The 20,318-nt window shown below is 36.9% G+C and overlaps 1 protein-coding gene across 5 annotated transcripts in view; it reads left to right on the top strand.

Annotated features, from left to right (window-relative positions):
• itpr1b (inositol 1,4,5-trisphosphate receptor, type 1b) overlaps nt 1-20,318 on the top strand; it is a 140,791-nt gene that overhangs the window by 78,153 nt on the left and 42,320 nt on the right. For all 5 annotated transcript variants that reach the window (XM_077203976.1, XM_077203979.1, XM_077203977.1 and 2 more), the window contains 4 exons: nt 793-828; nt 3,467-3,514; nt 5,155-5,284; nt 6,776-6,963. In XM_077203976.1, coding sequence (XP_077060091.1) covers nt 793-828; nt 3,467-3,514; nt 5,155-5,284; nt 6,776-6,963 — 402 coding nt within the window. The remainder of the gene's footprint in view (nt 1-792; nt 829-3,466; nt 3,515-5,154; nt 5,285-6,775; nt 6,964-20,318) is intronic.

Here is a 20,318-nt window from a genome sequence, read left to right as displayed (position 1 = left end):
TGCATCCATTTAGGTCAAACACAGTTTTATGAAAGCAAACGGCATTTTGTGTGTTGTCGGAATGATTATTTGTTGTCGATAGTCTGGTGCTCACCGTAGTCTCCGTTTGTCTCTGACGTGTCAAACGAGGAACTGTTTGCATGCCGTGCATGTTGCCTGCTTTGCTCATTACTTTTAGCTCTCGCACGACTTTTGATATTTTTTTTTTCTGTCATACTAATGCAAAATAAGCACTAAGGATTGTGGAAATACTTACATTCACACATCCAGGTGGATTAAATGTTGTAACAGGACCAAACAAGTTGCACATACCGTTTTGAAAATCAGCCACACACACACACACACAACTTTTTTCCCCCCACTTCCAACTTGGTAACACTTAACAGAGTAATGTTTTCCTTTCTGCCAAGTCACGCTTGAGAGCGCATTACATAACTGCATAAGATTCAGTCTGGATACCTTGAACTTTTTAAGGCTTTTGTCGTTTATAATGTGTTTGTGTGCACATTTAGCTTGTGCAAATTCAGTCTTCCCACTGAGATGACCCCCTTTGATAAGAATCCGACACATAGGCTGACCAGCTGAGGTCAAACAACCCTGCGCTGGCATAGATGAATGTGCAGCCTTCGCAAACTGCAGACGCTTAGTGTAGAAAAGTGAATTCTCTCGGGCTGTTTGAATCTGATGCACGCCGTGTTGATGACTTTTTGGCTTGTCAAAGGCGTTGACACGTTCTATCAATGCCAAAGGCTAATATGCATTAACTAACTCATGATTTTTTATCTCCATTAGCTTGCCCCCCCACCAGAACCAGAGGTCCTAGCAGAGGTGTGTCCAACACATATTCGCCCCCTGAATATGGGTTGTTGCAGACAGTAGTTGAATGTCTCATACCATGTCCTTGCCTCATTGCATTGCAATAGCCTCTCTCTCTACCCCCCCCCCCCCCCGCCACCCTTGGTCCGGGTTGTGGGAATATGGGTTGTTGCAGACAGTAGTTGATCGTCTCATACCATGTCCTTGCCTCATTGCATTGCTATAGCCTCTCTCTCTCTCTCTCTCTCTCTCTCTCTCTCTTCTTTGAGTCATTTCTGCCCATGGGAAAACAAAGACCCACGCTGACACACACAACATATTTTCCCCTCAGTCTGGAGATAAGCTGACCTCTTTTTGGTCTTGCTGATTAGAGAGAAACAGTTGGGTTTTGGACGTCAAAATCCCATTCATTTTCTCCATTGAGAAATTACCTGATAACACATGAACTTTTCAAGACAAGCGTACCGTGAGCTCTGAGATAAAGCAATGATATGTGCTTCTTTAACTTGTATAGTCTACTAAACGAATACCTGGTTGTAAATATTCTGTAGAAGGATTTCTATGGATCCTCCAATCAGTATAAATTATTATTATTACTATATATCTTATGAATGACTGGAAGTCAATACTTTCACATTTTACTGTACTTCTTGTCTTACTAACCATATTGTCCTTCAACTCCCATGAAGCATTGCGAATCATGTTATCAAACCGTTAATACAATTATTGTTATTATTATATCAACAATGTTATTATTCATAAAAAATAGTATTATTTTAATAGTAATTATTATTCACACTGCACCAACAGACACCGACAAACGCTGAAAATCACCAGATTACATTACGTCACTTTCATAGACATTCCACGAACTGACAAACGCAGATTCAATGTTCAATTGGCGAAAATGAGAGTGGACCAACGCAGACAGACACAAGCTATGTTTACATGGACACCTTTTGTTTCAACCGGAATGAATTCATTACTAACTCATTATGTCACAAGCTTAAAATCAGAATTGATTTTTTGACATTAATTTGACACTACACGAATATAGAGAGTTTCCCGCTGTTTTCGCATACTATTCTCCTACATTGCTTCTTTTCATTGTTATAAAGAATTGACTCAATATTAATCTACAGTTTTGCGGGTTCTAATTAGGATGCGACGAGCACATGAACCGTTGTGCCGTGCTGCTTATATTTACTAATCAGTAAAAACGCCCCGTCCCGCTCCCAAAACAAGAGTCTGGAACAAGGACGGGTGGGACGTTGTCCTGCTCCACTTCACAGACGATGAGTGGAAAGAGAATTTTAGAATGACATGACAGTCATTTGTGACACTTCATTCAACAACAACAGCTCGTTCCACGCATCATACGTCATTATTTTTCTTTTAAATGCCTGTGGAGAAACTGAATGAAGAAAAAACCCTTGTGAAACCAAGGGAGCTAAAAAGTGGGTGGTCATTGTTGCACACAGCCAACATTTTACATGCACCTATATATGTCTGAGTATATGACAGACAGGGAGAAAGAGGGTCAAAAGGCAAACCAAGTGCTTTAGCAAGGCAGCTGGGGGCATGAGCCGCAGTTTGTGTCGATAGTACACAGGCTCCATTATGTAATCTAAAAAAAAAAAAAAAAAAAATTCTCTCTTTTTCCTCTCTCTTTCCTCTCACTCGTGGCTTGCGTTTCTAGCTTTGGGCGCCCTGTGTGGTGCTTATGTAATCAACATGGTTTCATTCCCGCTATTGCTGTCGTAGAAGCAGAACTATAGTCCGACATAAAACAGATGGCCTGTAGAATAGGTTTGCAACAAACATCCTGTTGAGCTTTATTCATTAAAGAACAGCGGATTGAAAAACAAACATTCTGAAATGTATTATGTTTTTAGTTATCCTGTTCTACCCCATTCCTACTTCCTTTCAGGGATTTTATGTTTGAACTAAAGCTGATTGTGTTACTTTGCTCTGCATGATGTTTCCCAGCCCCTGTCTGCTCTCACACACACACACACACACACACACACACACACACACACACACACACACTCACACACACACACACACACACACACACACACACACACGTTTACTTAGCTATCTAAATGGGGACATTCCATAAACATAATAGTTTTTATATTGCACAAACTTTATATTTGATCCCCTTCCCCTAAACCTACCCATCACACAAAACTTTCTGCATTTTTTTTTAAACCTGTTAATTAATGACTTTTAATGAATGAATTTTTTAACAGATTTACAAATTAAGACGTCCCTAATGGGAGGTTTTTGGAGATTTTGTCAGGTTTTGGTCACTTAACTATATTTGTGTGTACCTACTTAAATATATTTGTGTGTACCTACTTAACTATATTAAGTTGGCACACACACACACACACACACACACACACACACACACACACACACACACACACACACACACACACACACACACACACACACACACACACACACACACACACACACACACACACCATGCCTCTTATTTAACTGCATGATGTAAAATGCCCCACTTTTCTTGCATGTCGAAGTAGTGACTAATGTTCTCAGTCTTGACCCCCTTCTTTTTTTATGCTTCTCATTTTTCTTCCCTCCTTTTTGCTTTCTGCTAACTCGCATCACTCAGGAGTTTGATCCAAACCAGCCCCAGAAGCAACTGGAGGATCAGAGAAGGGTAGGTAAAGAAATGGGGCACGTGACGCACACCCTGGCCACCGCTTGAGTTCACTAAGTTTCCCTTCACACCCTACTGTCTGCTCCAAATGGGTGGAGGTTTCACCCAAAAACCGGGATGAATATTTGCTCTATAGGTTTAATGGTGGTGATGGATGCGTTTATAGGTGAAAAACATCTTGATGTTGTTTTTGTGTGTGTGTGTTTCCACCCACTCTGATTCGGGGTGTTTCGAGCGAGCTGTCGGGTTACGGTTATCTGTGTAATCACTGAATTAGGATTAGTCTTAATTGGTGTGGTGTCTTGTATCCGAGGTCTCGGGTATTATGAGGTCAGATGCGACTAAGAAAAGGGATCTGGTGTTATCAGATTCTGTCTTCCTTTCTGACCTCTTTCTGACTGTACTAATCAAACGTAACGGGACGCGATAGGGATTGGTCTTGAGGAGTTGAGCATCCCACAAACAAAACCAATTAGATAACACTTTAAATGAAGCCTGTTTATGTAACACATTATTGAAATTTCCGTTATGAAATGTATTATATAACCTTTAGACACAGTTATAAAACTTACTCCTTAACCTATTCATGGTTAGACCTTTGCAAGGTATAAAGCTTTATGTCATATGATCACAGCCGATGTCAAGTGCTTTATTATGACTTATGGTCTTTAAAGGTGTTACATAAATATTAATAGCTATCATAATGAAGCAGTATAATCCATTGCAAAGTGTATTATAAGTAATTTTGCATTTGTTATACAATACCTTTCAAAAGTTTGCAGTCAGTAAGAATTTTAAAATGTTTTGAAAGTAGTCTCTTATGCATGTATTTGATCCCCAAAATACAGATTTAAATGTAAAATAGCTGTTTTCTATTTGAATGTACTTTAAAATGTAATTTTTTCCTGTGATGGAAAACGTGAATTTGGTGCATAAGTAACACTTCTGATTATTATCAATGCTGAAAACAGTTGTGCTGCTTAATTGTTTTGTGGAAAAATATACATGTTTTTTAGGTTTCTTTGCAGAGTTAAAAAGTTCAAAAGAAAAGCATTTATTTGAAATTTCTTTAAAATGAATTTCTTAAAATAATGATTATATATATATATATATATATATATATTTTTTTTTTTTTTTATTTTATTTTTTTTATGTAATAATATTTACAATTTTATTTTATAATATAATTAAATATTTACTGTTGATCCCACACTTTTGTATGGAATATACAGGCTTCAAGTAAAGTGTTGGAAGACTGATATTAATATCATGTGCAGTTTTTGGATTCCTAGATCTTTATCAGGTTTCTTGATGAAGACCTAGATATCAAAATGTGATAGTTACTGTTTTTACTACTCATGTGCTCGATTTGGGTTGGATGTGCACACTCTTTTTCTATGGTTTCTTTAACCATCTTTTGTAACCACAAATTCTTTGTTTTACATTGACCACCTGTGGAACGATGTGTGTGTTTTTCCATTAACAAAAATCTGTAAAAAACAACAACAACCATGTGCCCCCCCCCCCCATTATTTATTTATTTATTTATTTATTTATTTATTTATTTTCACACTCACCCTTTAATGATGTCATCTGTCATAATGCCCTTCCCATTACTCCACCCCTTCCCTGTTTTATAGAGTGAAGCTTTGAGGCAAGTCCTGGTAAACCGTTACTATGGCAACTTCAAGCCAGGAGGCAGGCGAGAAAGTTTGACCAATTTCAGCAATGGGCCGCTCGCCCCCGGGGGACAGACTAAAACTCCTGCAGGTTTGTGTTTGTTATAATAGATAAAAACTGACCTTTTCAAACATACAGACTTAATTCATTTTGATTTTGTAAAACCCAGCTGCTAAAGGTGACCCCCCTCCCCCCCCCCCATCCATTTTCTTCTGCACCGTGTCCTATATTTTCAGAGCCATCGCTGTTGCCAGGCGACAAGAACGTGGCACTCACACTTCCTTTGTGAATAGCCCCCAGACACACACCTGCTTTAGAAAGTCTAGCAAGTGAATTACAGCATAAATGTCTTTAGGAGAGATTGACACCAGATGATAGGATATCTGTAAATGTGGATTTGGTCAGTTTAACTTTAACTTACTAAAAAGGTCAATTTCCCCTGCACATATACATAATGTGTATTATTTACTGCCAACGAGTTCTTCCTTTTTAAGCATATTTGGTGCAACATCTCATCAGAAAGGCCTGCTCAGGTTCTTAACACTGATTACAGTTTGATTCAGTAACGATTTGGTGTCATTATTATTTTGGTACCATTACAATTTAATATCCGGGAAAAGGGCAGGACTTTTTTATAGAATTAGACCTGTATTTGGACATAATTATAATAATTTATTTATTGTTAATTCTACAATTAATGCCATACATTTTCAGTGACTATGTTTACATGCACAATCATTTTTATTTTGAGTGTAACTATCAGAATGTTGTTATTTAATTCGTCATGTAAAGGCGTTGACCTGATTTAGCTGATATTCCTGTTTCTAGAAGCACTAACGTTCAAAAGTTTGGGCTTGGCAAGATTTTTTAAATGTATTTGAAAGAAGTCTCTTATGCTCACATATGCTGTGTTTATTTGACCAAAAATACAATTGTACAATTGTACAATTATAACAATTTGAATGTATTTTAAAGTGTAATTTATTCCTGTGATGCAAAGCTGAATTTTCCTTCAGAAATCATTCTAATGTGCTGATTTGCTTCTATAGAAACATTTCTTAGTTAGTTCACCCACAATTTCTGTCATCGCTTATACTCGACCTCAAGTTGTAACAAACCTGTATGAATTTCTTGATTTTGTTGAACATAAAATAAGATATTTTAGATATAGATTACCAAACAGTCGATGGGCCTCATTGGCTTCCATTTTATGGAAAAAATAGACTATGGAAGTCAATGGGGTCCATCAAGTGTTTGGTTACCAACATTCTTCAAAATATCTTCTTTTGTGTTCAGCAGAAGAAAGAAACTCACGCAGGTTTGAAACAACATGAGAGTGAGTAAATGATGACAGATTTTTCATTTTTGGTTGAACTTGTCCTTTTATTATTTTTTGTGGAAACGATAAATTAGAACGCTCTTGTTACGTTAAATTTCTTTACTTTCACTTTTGATACATCCAATGCGTCCTTGATAAAGTAATCATTTCTTTTTAAAAAAAATCATACTGGCCTCAAACTTTTGAACAGTTGTTATTTATAATTTTTTTGTTGATTTTGATGGTTTTATTATTACTTCCAGTTTGTGGTGGGGGTTCAGCTGGCGGTCGAGGGGAGATTAGCCTGGCAGAAGTGCAGTGTCACCTGGACAGAGAGGGAGCGTCTGACCTGGTCATTGACCTCATCATGAACGCCACAAGTGACCGAATCTTCCAGGAAAGCATTCTGCTGGCCATCGCTCTGCTGGAGGGAGGAAACCCCGTCATACAGGTGAGATGAGCTTTCACTTCACTTTCATTTAATCTTGTACATTCTTTTAGATGATACAATAATGCATTTAAAATGTTATTCCAATTCATATTCTAATATTTAAAATTATAGAATCTGACAGTTAAGTACAATTATAACATCTACATTGATATTTGTTTGTTTATTTATCTTCATAATTCATTGACTACTTTTATTGTATTGTGGTTTTGTTTTTAAGGGGTGGTTTTATGACATATGAGCTGCCTCTGTTCTGGCTTTAAAACTCATGTCATGTGCAAACACTGAGTAAATTCAGATAGTAAACAATGATTGCGACTGACAATGTGAGTCAGTGTAGAGTCAGCTGATCCAGTGCAGGCAGGGCCGGCCCACGCCTTTTTGGGGCCCTAAGCAGAATTTTATTTGGGGCCCATGGTGCCGCCAATATGATTGACTATTGTCAATGCTTGATTATTCGTAGACTACAAAACACACCCATTATCAATTGTATTAGTTGTAGCTGCTTGGATCAATGCCTGCCTGGAATGTTTTTACCTTTATACGGTTTCAAATTGTAACTGTAGCAAACCCACAAGAGTGGCCAAGTCCTATTTTGCACTTTAATATTCAAAGTCTTACAGTACTAAGTGGTTTACTCAATGTGGTGTACTAAATAAACCAGGAAACCTGCTTTTGGTTAAAAAAAAATGCTTGCAAATGTGCAGAACTAAACTGCCATAACTAAATAACTTTAGATAAACAGCATTTTCTTATATAACAAACATAATTTAATTACAAAAATGACAATATTAAACTAAATACTTAAGACATAAAATGAACAGATGAATTAGATGAATCTGTAACAAGATAATAATAATAAATGTATTAACATTAAAGGGATAGTTCACCCATGAAAATTCTGGCATTATTTACTCTCTCCATGTATTCATTTCTTTCTTCTGCTGACGAATGTGTGTAACCAAACAGTTGATAGACCCACTCTCTTCAAAATATCCTATTTTGTGTTCAGCAGAAGAAAGAAATTGATACATGGAGAGAGTAAATAATGACAGAATTTTCATGGGTGAACTATCACTTTAACTATCCATGCATGCATACTATAGGCTGCTGTCCCGCTTCTAACAAAGTGACAGACACAATTGATTACTTCACTTTAGACATAACCAACTGTGTTTATGTAAACCCTGCGTGTATTTGACAGTATTTGCACAATCAGACTCAATTTAGGTAAAGTCCAGTAATCGCTTGACAGGTTTTTAGAACGCTCGCGCTCAGTGTGTATGCGCACAGAAAGAAAAAAAAAAACGCATGTCAGAACAGCAAGCGAATAAAATGTTTAACCGGCAAGTCTTTAAAACAAATAATACACTTTTGTGATTGCGAATAAGTGCAGTTTCCCTTGAGTAACTCTACCGCTGCATTAACATGTGATGCGAATGTACGTCGAGTTACAGGTCACGGTCAGAGATGTTCGGACCATAGTTTGGGGGCCCCCTAGTGGCGGCGGGACCCTAAGCAGCCGCTTAGTTCGCGTATAGGGAGGGCCGGCTCTGAGTGCAGATGTGGTGAAACAAAGCAATGAAAAGAAGCTGCGGTTTACAGTGAATTTAGGCACCCATAGGTGTTTTAAATTCGCTGTAAACCACGGCTTCACTGAGCTTATTGCTTTTATAAAACAGTCATTTTACATTCCTGGCAAGATTTTATTAAATAAACACAGACAAAAATGTTATGCCGAAAAAATAAGTATTCTTCCGCCAAACAATGTAGTTCTTCTTAAGCAGAATACTGATGTAATGCAGTCGCAAAAATGTATTTTTACAACAACTTTGAACGTAGCTCAACCAATCAGAATCAAGGATTTTATAATCAACAGTTTAGACCTTATACGCCAGAGAAACAAGCGCACAGCCATCTATAGAATTTTTAGTTTGAACTTACTTTTCTTGCGGTAGCTGTATATTTCTATGGCATCGCTGTCGAAGAGTAATTCGCTGGTGCTGAAGTGGATTTATTCGTTGTAAAGTTAACGAAAGTTATCATGAGCATTGTAATTTTTGAAGCGGATGTCATAACAGATGTTAGGTGACTGAGAAGATTTTAAAATGAGATGTTCATTCATAAATCCGTAAGATCTTACCTTCATGCTGTGGAAATATAATCCGGAAGACAGAACATGAGGAGCGCAGTGCTGAAATGGGGCGGAGCTACATAAGGTCTATACATGTTAGGGCTATTTACCATGTAAACTGAAGCAAATCCAAAAAATTGCTGTGTTTTGATGCAAGTTTAGGGGGGTTTTGCATACCTCATCTCTGTGTAGGAAAGCCATGTCCTTTCCTTTGAAATGCAGGGCGTTTTCCTATGGTGCAAAACAGGAAAAGGGAAAGAGAGCATGCATTGAATTGAGATAAGAAAACACCAATAAGACTGGGGAGACAGTGGGTAAATTGAAGTAAACGTAGAGAGCTGGAATGCTAAGAGAGAGAGAAAATGAGAGAGGAACTGAAGGAATGGATAAAGACAAAGACTATTTTTTTAGAATAGAATAAATGCTTTCTACTTACTGAATATAATGCAGAACACATTGGGCCCGATTTAGTAAACAGGGAAAAATAGCGAGAGAGAGCGCAATTCCAAAAAAGCGCAGATAGGAGTGGAAAGTTAAAGAACCCAGACGCAGCCGGATCGTTTCCAGAATGACCAATGTAATCTACCAAGAGCAGCGCAAATTAGTGTCTGCTTTGACATGCTTTTTTTGGGACGGTAAATAATAGCGCACATACTAGTAAATTGACTTGCGCAAACCTTAGTAAATCACCTTGCATGATTCATTTAAATACTCTCCTCCCATAAATTTTGCGTCTGAAAGGGAAAACTCCTACAAATACATATGCAATAAGGTCAGCCGCTAATTAACCCTGTCCACACCTTTTCTGTGCAAATTTTTTCACTGTGAGTCTTTAGTAAATCCTGACAGGAGTTTTTTAACGCCAGAAGAGCTGCTGTTAGTAAATCCACTCCATTGTAAACTGTCTGCTTTTCTTTGTTTATAAATATATAAATAGTAGGTAAAACTTATTTAATGAGGCATTATTCAATAAATAACGTTCAAACTGTAGCATACTACATTGTCAAATGACCTCATTAGTTTTGTCACATGGCCACATGATGCTGCATATTTAATTCAGTGGAAGCAACGATGGGTATTTTGCATTTTTAATCCAATGTTGTGTAAAACTGGCTTCATATTTGGCAGCTCGTGTTATTTTTCGATTCAGTTTAAGTTTTTTTTGTATAGCGCAACTTCACACAAAAAAAAAGCATTTTTCATATTTTGTTTGTGATGCATGTTTATTTTGCAGTGTGCACATATTGCATACTCTATGCAGTAGTGATAGTTGTATGTTATTCGAGTGATCGGATTGTCAACTGGAGGCTGTCCAGTGCAGAGCAGGGCCACACGTCACTGTCTGCAGTCGCCCAGCCAGGGTTTTGCGGGTGCAATGCGGTTTCTATGACAACCTGGCAAATCGCTATCCTTGTCGCTAGGCTGCTCGCGGACGGGGAGGGTGATGCTCGGCGACGGAGGCTGTCGGTGTCAAAGGAGGGATGGCTGTTCTGATTGTAGAGCAATTACATTTCCTGAGCTGGCAGGGCTGGTTTCTGAGATCTGTGCATGTGTTTTGCGTGGGTGCTTTTGTAAATAGGCCCGTTGCATAATCAGCCCCGTTATTAGCAAAGGCATTCTGCTTGATGATACTCAGGCTTCCCAACAGGCACACGTAAGGCGCTCACATGACTGGGTTACATAAGCCAAGCCCGTGGTGAATAATGCAGAAAACAGGGTCAGTGTGTGCACTAAACGAGTGGAAAGTGATTGAGAGGGAGAGAAACGGAGAGATAAAATGACGTAAACAATCATAACTATTATGTTTTTTGTTTTTTTATTGGAAACTTGTAATTCACCTCCGTTTCATCATGCAAAAAAAAAAAAAAATCAAAAGCACAAGCTTTTGTGTCAGGTTATTTTGCAATGCTAAATATAACTGTAGAACTGTATGTATTGTGACCCGATGTGAGATCCACCAATCAGAGAGGTTCCCGAATCTCAATAGAATTTTTGATTGTTAATACGAAAGGAGGATATCTCGTGTTTATCAATCGGTGCTCGGCTATTACTTAAATAATGTGTGTATTTAAATATATATATATATATATACAGGTCCTTCTCAAAAAATTAGCATATTGTGATAAAGTTCATTATTTTCCATAATGTAATGATAAAAATTAAGCTTTCATATATTTTACATTCATTGCACACCAACTGAAATATTTCAGGTCTTTTATTGTTTTAATACTGATGATTTTGGAATACAGCTCATGAAAACCCAAAATTCTTATCTCAAAAAATTTGCATATTTCATCCGAGCAATAAAAGAAGTGTTTTTAATACAAAAAATGTGTATGTTCAGTTATACACTCAATACTTGGTCGGGAATCCTTTTGCAGAAATGACTGCTTCAATGCGGTGTGGCAGGGAGGCAATCAGCCTGTGGCACTGCTGAGGTGTTATGGAGGCCCAGGATGCTTCGATAGCGGCCTTAAGCTCATCCAGAGTGTTGGGTCTTGCGTCTCTTAACTTTCTCTTCACAATATCCCACAGATTCTCTATGGGGTTCAGGTCAGGAGAGTTGGCAGGCCAATTGAGTACAGTAATACCATGGTCAGTAAACCATTTACCAGTGGTTTTGGCACTGTGAGCAGGTGCCAGGTTGTGCTGAAAAATGAAATCAGATGGAAGTGCTCCAAAATCTCCTGATTGCTAGCTGCATTGACCCTGCCCTTGATAAAACACAGTGGACCAACACCAGCAGCTGACATGGCACCCCAGACCATCACTGACTGTGGGTACTTGACACTGGACTTCAGGCATTTTGGCATTTCCTTCTCCACAGTCTTCCTCCAGACTCTGGCACCTTGATTTCCGAATGACATGCAAAATTTGCTTTCATCCGAAAAAAGTACTTTGGACCACTGGGCAACAGTCCAGTGCTGCTTCTCTGTAGCCCAGGTCAGGCGCTTCTGCCGCTGTTTCTGGTTCAAAAGTGGCTTGACCTGTGGAATGCGGCACCTGTAGCCCATTTCCTGCACACGCCTGTGCACGGTGGCTCTGGATGTTTCTACTCCAGACTCAGTCCACTGCTTCCGCAGGTTCCCCAAGGTCTGGAATCGGTCCTTCTTCACAATCTTCCTCAGGGTCCAGTCACCTCTTCTCGTTGTGCAGCGTTTTTTGCCACACTTTTTCCTTCCCACAGACTTCCCACTGAGGTGCCTTGATACAGCACTCTAGGAACAGCCTATTTGTTCAGAAATTTCTTTCTGTGTCTTACCCTCTTGCTTGAGGGTGTCAATGATGGCCTTCTGGACAGCAGTCAGGTCGGAAATCTTACCCATGATTGCGGATTTGAGTAATGAAACAGGCTGAGAGTTTTTAAAAGCCTCAGGAATCTTTTGCAGGTGTTTAGAGTTATTTAGTTGATTCAGATTATTAGGTTAATAGCTCGTTTAGAGACCCTTTTCATGATATGCTAATTTTTTGAGATAGGAATTTTGGGTTTTCATGAGCTGTATGCCAAAATCATCAGTATTTAAACAATAAAAGACCTGAAATATTTCAGTTGGTGTGCAATGAATCTAAAATATATGAAAGTTTAATTTTTATCATTACATTATGGAAAATAGTGAACTTTATCACAATATGCAAATTTTTTGAGAAGGACCTTTATATATATATATATTATATACTTTATTTTGTGGATAATTAAGCACTTTCCCCCAATGCCCCTTTACCATAATGATATCCTTATGAGGGAAAATCCATCCATCCATCCAAAGTAACAATTACATTTTTAGAAAATGGTACAAAATTATGCAAAAAAAAAAAATTATATAGTAGAGGAAAAGTAATTAAGTGAAATTAGATTTTTTTTAAAAAGTTAAATACCACTGTTGGACATCATGAGCCCTACACACTTATGAACATAATGCAAGAATAAAATGAATGAATAAATGAATAAATAAAAAACACAATAGATATCCATGTAGAATGGTGTACCTGAAAAGTTAAAGTTAACAACTATAAAGCCCATTACTCCAAGAGAGTGAGCGTATGGTATATGACAATAAAGGATTCCAGACATGGCGCTCCAGACAATATATGTGAACCTCCAATTGAAAATTGTTTTCCAAATGCAAGTGCAACATCAAATCAATACAATACAATAGGTTGTATACAATGATTATTTATTACTGCATAAAGACATTACAACAAATATAGCCATAATCTATAAATACCATAAAATGCTATTATTTTGTTCACATTACAGTGATCAAAATTATACATTTTTTACATTATGATAATAAGAATTGAGGGTGAAAATGTGCTTAATTTTCTAATGAGAAAAATAATAACAAATTTCTGCATAAAGAAATCTATAGGCCATTGACCCCAAAATAGAGCCTCAAAATAAAATAGAGCTTAACAGGTTACATGAGATTCTTCCTTCAATTCTTTAATTCCTGTCAGCATCAACGTCATTGTATTGGGTTAGATTGGTTAAGCATTCTTGCATTGCTAAAGGGGTTTTGTGGATAACCTTCATGACACATTTGCAGCCGGTTTGCAGAGTCATTTGGGTGTCTTTTAAAGGATGTGAAGAAACCACATGAAAGAAAGAGAATTATGGGGTAGTCTACTTTTTTGACGTGTGTATCTGTGTGTGCGAGGTAACATTCTCTAGTGTTAACAGGGGAATTACGGAGTTTACTCATTGTAAATCAGAGGATTTATTCTGCTGTCCTCTGCTACACTTTCTAAGTAAATGCACTTGGTTTGTATGTTGTCAAACTCCAGATCCACTTCATTCTACAGTACCACTTCTCTAGGACAAAATCACACCTAAAATGTAAATAAATAAGAAGCCTATTTTAGGACAGGTAATATATATATATATATATATATATATATATATATATATATATATATATATATATATATATATATATATATATATTGCATTGTGATACTCTATATAACATTACATTATATTAATTATAATGAAAATAATTATTTAAATGTATCATTGAAATATTTATTGTACTACATTTAAATTGTGCTTATTTAAATAAAAAAACATATTACAGTAAACATTATACAGTATTACGCTTTAATAAAAAAATAAGTTAATGCAAAATAAATCATTGTAAAATTAAAATAATACAAATAATGCCATAATAACAAATGTTTTAATGGTTCCTCAAATAGGGAAAGTTGAATCCTTTGATTTTATGTTCAGATGTGTAAGAAAGTATGATTTCAGAATCATATCTTTCGTGCTTTGAAGAATTTTTCCCCTTTTTGATAAAAATGTAGACATGGCAAATGATTGGTGGTTTGCTAGATCATATCTAAAGGCTCTTTAGAGGTTAGTTGAGTCAGTAAGCGGAGGACTGTTGCGCATCATCAGAAAGACATTGATTGAGATGGGAGACTAAAAGAAGCAACGTGATTGGATGACTGTACTGAGTGACCTGGTATTGAAGGAGAAGTGAAACGGCCAAACTAACGTACCTGGGGTTTGTGGATTTGGAATGGCGTATTATACAGATAGGATGAAAACCATGAAAGTGCAGCAAATCGAGAAATAGTACTAAGTATGGATGCTCTTGTATATATAAGTTCTTTGGTTACTGTACCGTGAGATATTTTGGTGCAGTGTTTTCAATCCTGAAGGTTTGGTTAAAACGGAGGTCAGCTAGTAGTCGCTGTGCGAGTAAACCTCACCCTCCTGGCCTCAAGAGGCGCACTAGTGACCGATGCTAGTGACCAACACTAGTGACCGATGCTAGTGACCGATGCTAGTGAGCGACGCTAGTGACTACGGTCTTGAGCATCCTTGTTAGCGCCCGTCTCTAATGCCGGAAGTCCCGTTCGGAGCGGTATATGAGAACTGGATGATGACATCACGGTTTCCTCCAGAGGGGCTATATATATATATATATATATATATATATATATATATATATATATATATATATATATATATATCTAAATTAATAACTTTTTTACAAAAAAACTGAACTAACTCAAGCTGGACTGTGATGCTATTTTCTTCTAGAAACAAACTTTGTTGCATTATTTTCCTGTTATCTCTATAAAGCTGCTTTGAAACAATCTGTATTGTAAAAAGTGCTATATAAATAAAGGTGACTTGACTTGACTTCGATCACATTAGGAAAATTGAATGTGCAAAAAAGCGTCCATTGTCAACAGCGTAGCGATATATGAAGCACTACTTACACTGAAGTCATTTTCAAACCAAGCATCTTTCAACCAACAGTTTTGTTCTACAATCTAAATTACACACACCCATATCGAAAATGCAACTTTTGAAGCTGTTATGTTTATTTAAAAAAAAAGAAAGTTAATACTTAAGAATGTTTGGAGTGTAAGTGTGTAATTTACTTGTAGAACAAAATGTCCAAATATCGCCATCTTATGTTTCTCCTAAACTGAAAAACCTTATTTTAAAAACCAATAGGAAAATCTCGAGGTAACCGCTGGCGGATTAGTCTTCCGGGTTTTGACGTCATCCCTGCACCGCTCTATTGGCCGAACAACGCTAAATGTGACCTCAAATTGATCTATTTCAGACAGGCTAAATGCTGCTTCCATGTAAAGAAGAGACTTCAACTTTTTGTTTTTCCTTCCTCATTAGAGCCGTACAAGTGGTCTTTTGTGGCACTGAGCGAATCTGAAACATATCAGAAGATGAATTGCGTTACTTTGACTTGCATAATATGGAGCACGCTGGCCTGGTTCGTGCACAGAGAGGCATTTGTTTGGAAGCTGCACAACAACACAAGCCAATTCCCCTCCACGATTTGTTTATTTACAGAGGTATTCTGGGGTGGTCGTCAGGATAACAAACACTGTTACCAGGGAAAAAGAAAAAGAGGGATGGAATATGAGGAGAGCAAGAGAGAGAGAGAGGCAAAGAGAGAGGACTGAATAATAAAGAAGCAGAGAGATTTTGCAAAAGTTGAAGGTAGAGTGGGCTACGATGTGTGTGCCAGCTGAGGGGAAGTGTGTTGGTGAACACAAAGAGAAGTAGGACAGGGCAGACAACCACATGCTGTCTAGCCCTCCCCAACTTCCAGCTCTGTGTGGAACTGCAGATCTATATATGTGTGCACACTTGCCCCTGGCTTTACCACATGTCTAAAATGGACCAGCTAGCTACTACTATACAGTAAGAACAAGGGACTTTCCCAAGCACCAATATTGTGCAAGGCTTCTTTCGCATGGGCATTGCTGATCTGTGGCACTGAATTAAGACGCAATGCCCAACTTGACCTGTGCACCGAGGTTCATCTTGCTTCATCTCGCTTCATCTAACTCCATTTAGGCCTTGTTGTTTGTTTCTGCAGTGAAAAAAAAAAGACGCTTTTGTGGAAAGCTTTGACAAGAGGACGTGACTGAAGTGCAAATCATTTTTCCACTCATTAGTTATGGTGATATCTTGTGAAGCGCTGTAATAAAATGAGGGTGACGTAGGGTCACTATTTTAAAGTGACATAGTTACATTGTACTTACTCAAATAAGTACTGAGTAATGTTAATTAACTACATGTAGATACTATAGAGTTAGGGTTTGGTTTAGGGTTAATAACTTGTAATTATGCATAATGTTACTATTTTTAATTTTTAATTATTATAGTAAGTACATGTAGTAACATGTAACTACTTCACCTTAAAATGAAGTGTTATCTTAGAGTAGAGACCTCATTAAAAGACATTTCAGTTTGTTTTTGTTCTGTATAAATTATACATTTGTGATATACAGTATACACAAAGATTTAATTTTGAAAGAAAGAAATTAATACTTTTATTCAGAACGGATGCATTAAATTGATCAAAAGTGACAGAAGAGAATTTTACATTATTACAACAGAATTCAATAAAGAATCCTTGAAAAATATATACCACGGTAATGCTTAATATTGCATTTTAAAATATATTAAAATAGAAAACAGTTATTTTAAATGTCAATACTATACAGAATATTACTGTTATTACTGCATTTTTGATCAAATAATTGAAGTCCAACTAGACTAGAATCTAATTAATAAATAATTTTTAAGCAATAATACCTTTTTTATTGGACTAAAAAAACTTTTATTTTTGTTTAAAACATGTTTAAGATGTATTTGCTTAAGGTAGCTTTTAGGTTATTTTATTTAGGTATTTTTTAAATTTTAATTAAGATATATTTTTTATTTTATTCTTTATATAATAATTTTCATTTTGTAACTGTACAAACTTTGGTATACTGTGCTGTTCTATATTGATTTATAAATAAATTCCGGTTTGATTTGATTTAAAAAAAAAAGTTTAGATATTTTATGAAATAATTGCCATCTGATTGATGTTTAAATAAATGTACCAGGCCTCCAAAAAAAAGGCTTGTCGCTGTATAATTTTTATATGATATGCATCATGGCGATCACCCTCAGCACCTTAGCATCATTGTGGCTAATGTCGCAAAAGCAAACACCACTTTAAATGCGTCAATCGTTTTGTTTTAAAATCTCAAAATTTGCGCTTGGCACGACTAGGCCTCAAGTCTTTGTTTATCATTGCTTTTCCTAAACCACCCACCAGAGTAATCTGAAAGTCACAGGTTGCCTTTGAAAAGTGATGAGGTCACAGGATACAAAAGCTCCAGTTTCACACATTTGAAGCGTCCCACAATGAACTGAATAGAAATAATTAGGGAGGTGGAAATGGCAATCCCCAAGTCTGAATCCATTGGCGCTCACTCAAATAAGGCCTGTAATCTTCCAGCTGTATACTGTAAAACCTCCAGGCCAGACAGAAGACGGAAGGGCAGACGGGACTTCATCTGTGGTGAGCAATGCTCAAGTAGGAGTAGGAGGGAGTGAGAGACAGCGAGAGTACAGTGTAAAAGCAGAGTGTGTGAGAACAGCCAGGTTCTGGATGACCCGTGACGGAAGCCGTCGCCCACTCGCTCTGCAGCAAGTGGGCAGAAAGCCTGAGACACTTAACCAGTTATTCACACACACAATCTCCGCTCTATGACGGTAGCGAATACATTCCTCTGTGACAGAAGGATGTAAAATACTCCTTTAATGCATTCTAGGAGATCATGTATATACTCACAGAGCCAAAGTCCATTTATAAATAGACAGTCATTAATAATACATTTTTATGCAGCATGTCAAAGGTTGTTCAAGAGTGCAAAACAGACATAAGGCTACCATGAATTTGCTTTTGGGATTTTTTACGTCATAGGGTATTGTGGGATAGCTTTTTGATGAATTGCATGGGAAAAATACCCAAATTTCGTTGGTAGCTTTTGAGAGTGAAAACACTGGAATTTTTACAGTTGGAATTGTTATATAATAGGAGAAGAAAGAGACCACAGATTGATGTAGGAAATGGATTGCCGAGGACAAAGATCTCATCTCAGTAAGTCCAATAATAAATTACAAAAGCACACTGTAGTAAAATCACTAAAATCTAAACTAAAATGTAAAAAGTTTTCAAAATATTAATAAATACTATAATGGTGTATAAATAAACATAAAATATCACTGGATTGTTCATCCAAAAATAATTTTCTTTTGTGTTTTTTTTTTTTATGTTGTTTTGGGTCCCATTGACTTTCATTGTATGGGCAAAAACATTTTAAATGTTCTTTGAAATATCATCTTTTTTAAATAAACGATGACAGAACTTGGGTGGACTATCCCTTTAAGCATTCTCAAATGGATTTACAGCATAGTTTGCATGTTAGTCTCTTTTAAAAAGAGAAAGTGACACCCTCATTTTAATTTGAGGGCTGTGCCATGTTATTTCCAGCTGGCACGCACGCATACACGTAAGGCTCAGCGATTTCCTGAAGAAAGTATAAATAGAAGTGTACATCACTGCACCTGGGAGGGGAGAGAAGGGTCTCCATTCCCGAGCCTTAGCAATTGGCCTTCAGATTGGGATCCAGAGGTCAGGGCTTTTGTTGGGACTCTATTACCAGATTTTTTTGTATTATTCCGGCTGTCATTATCTGGTCAGCTTCTCACATGGATCCATTTCAAACTTCTCATTGATGTTTAAAGTAGAGGAGATGCAGAAGAATAGCAAAATGACTCTTTCTGAACCCAAAACCTCATCTCTTTCTATAGTCAGGCCTGTTATGTAATATTGGAAAATTGGCGTCAGGTGAAGCGGGATATAACTCAAACTCGAGGACTCCTCCCAAGGTTTCTGGTCACACCCCGCACATGTCGCCTGCCACACAAGTGCACGCACCTCGATTAAACATTAGCTTATGACCTACATAACTCATCTCGAAACAAGCACCCAATGTGTGTGTGTGTGTGTGTGAGTAGGAGGTGCTTATATTTTAATTCCATGATCTATAAATATTTACACACCTTTTCAGACTTTTTCAGACTGTCACGGTCAGAAACGACCTTGGGGATGTTATGTGCACTGGAAGTTAGTCGTGTGCATAGCTCTGTTTTTGCACACGTCCCCCTGTGTTTACCGTAAACTCCAAACAGCCCACAAGACACAACCAGACACACACAAGTGTAATGAAGCACAACAGGTGTGAGTGTGAGAGCGCAGCACTTGCGTCTAAAGCTGTCCTCGGCTGTATTATAGTGGTGTTATATTATATGCATCCAGCTATTTTAAATCTGTTAAGCCTAACATATGAAATGCTTCTCAGAAATTTTCTTTTTTTTAAATGGAGCAACCTTTTGATATTTATTTTTTAGATATTTAATACATAATGCCTCATTTAGTATGCAATAATGAAAAAAATTGAGCTCATATTTGAGGACTTAAAAAATATACATATTTGACTTATAAAAATATGTATATGGCCAACAAGATGATGTTCCAAAAGCTTGTAATGTAAATCAATGAAATTTCTATAACAGTATAGCAGACTTCTTACATAAAATGCAAATAACTATCAGTTGTCATATCTCCCAATAATGTCTTAGTAAGATGATATTTAAATGCTTATATGATCAAAGCGCTGTAGTTTTAATTGTGGGGGCAAAACATATAATGCAATGCAATACAATGATGTTAGAAAAGCCTGATTTATATTTGATGCTCACATTTTTAAAATAATGTATGGATAATCAAGTAAACCTAAGTTGCATTATTTCAGTAAGTGTTCATCTTGAAATATTACTAACTATATAAAAAATATTCTAAGGTGTACTTTATAAAAATCATTAAACCGTTACGTGAAT

The sequence above is a fragment of the Siphateles boraxobius genome, unplaced genomic scaffold, assembly GCF_051911475.1.
Source record: "Siphateles boraxobius isolate OS27281-9 unplaced genomic scaffold, OSU_SipBor_1 5, whole genome shotgun sequence".
NCBI lineage: Eukaryota > Metazoa > Chordata > Actinopteri > Cypriniformes > Leuciscidae > Siphateles > Siphateles boraxobius.
Note: the sequence above shows the minus strand (reverse complement) of the source record. Positions and strands in the feature narration are given on the sequence as shown.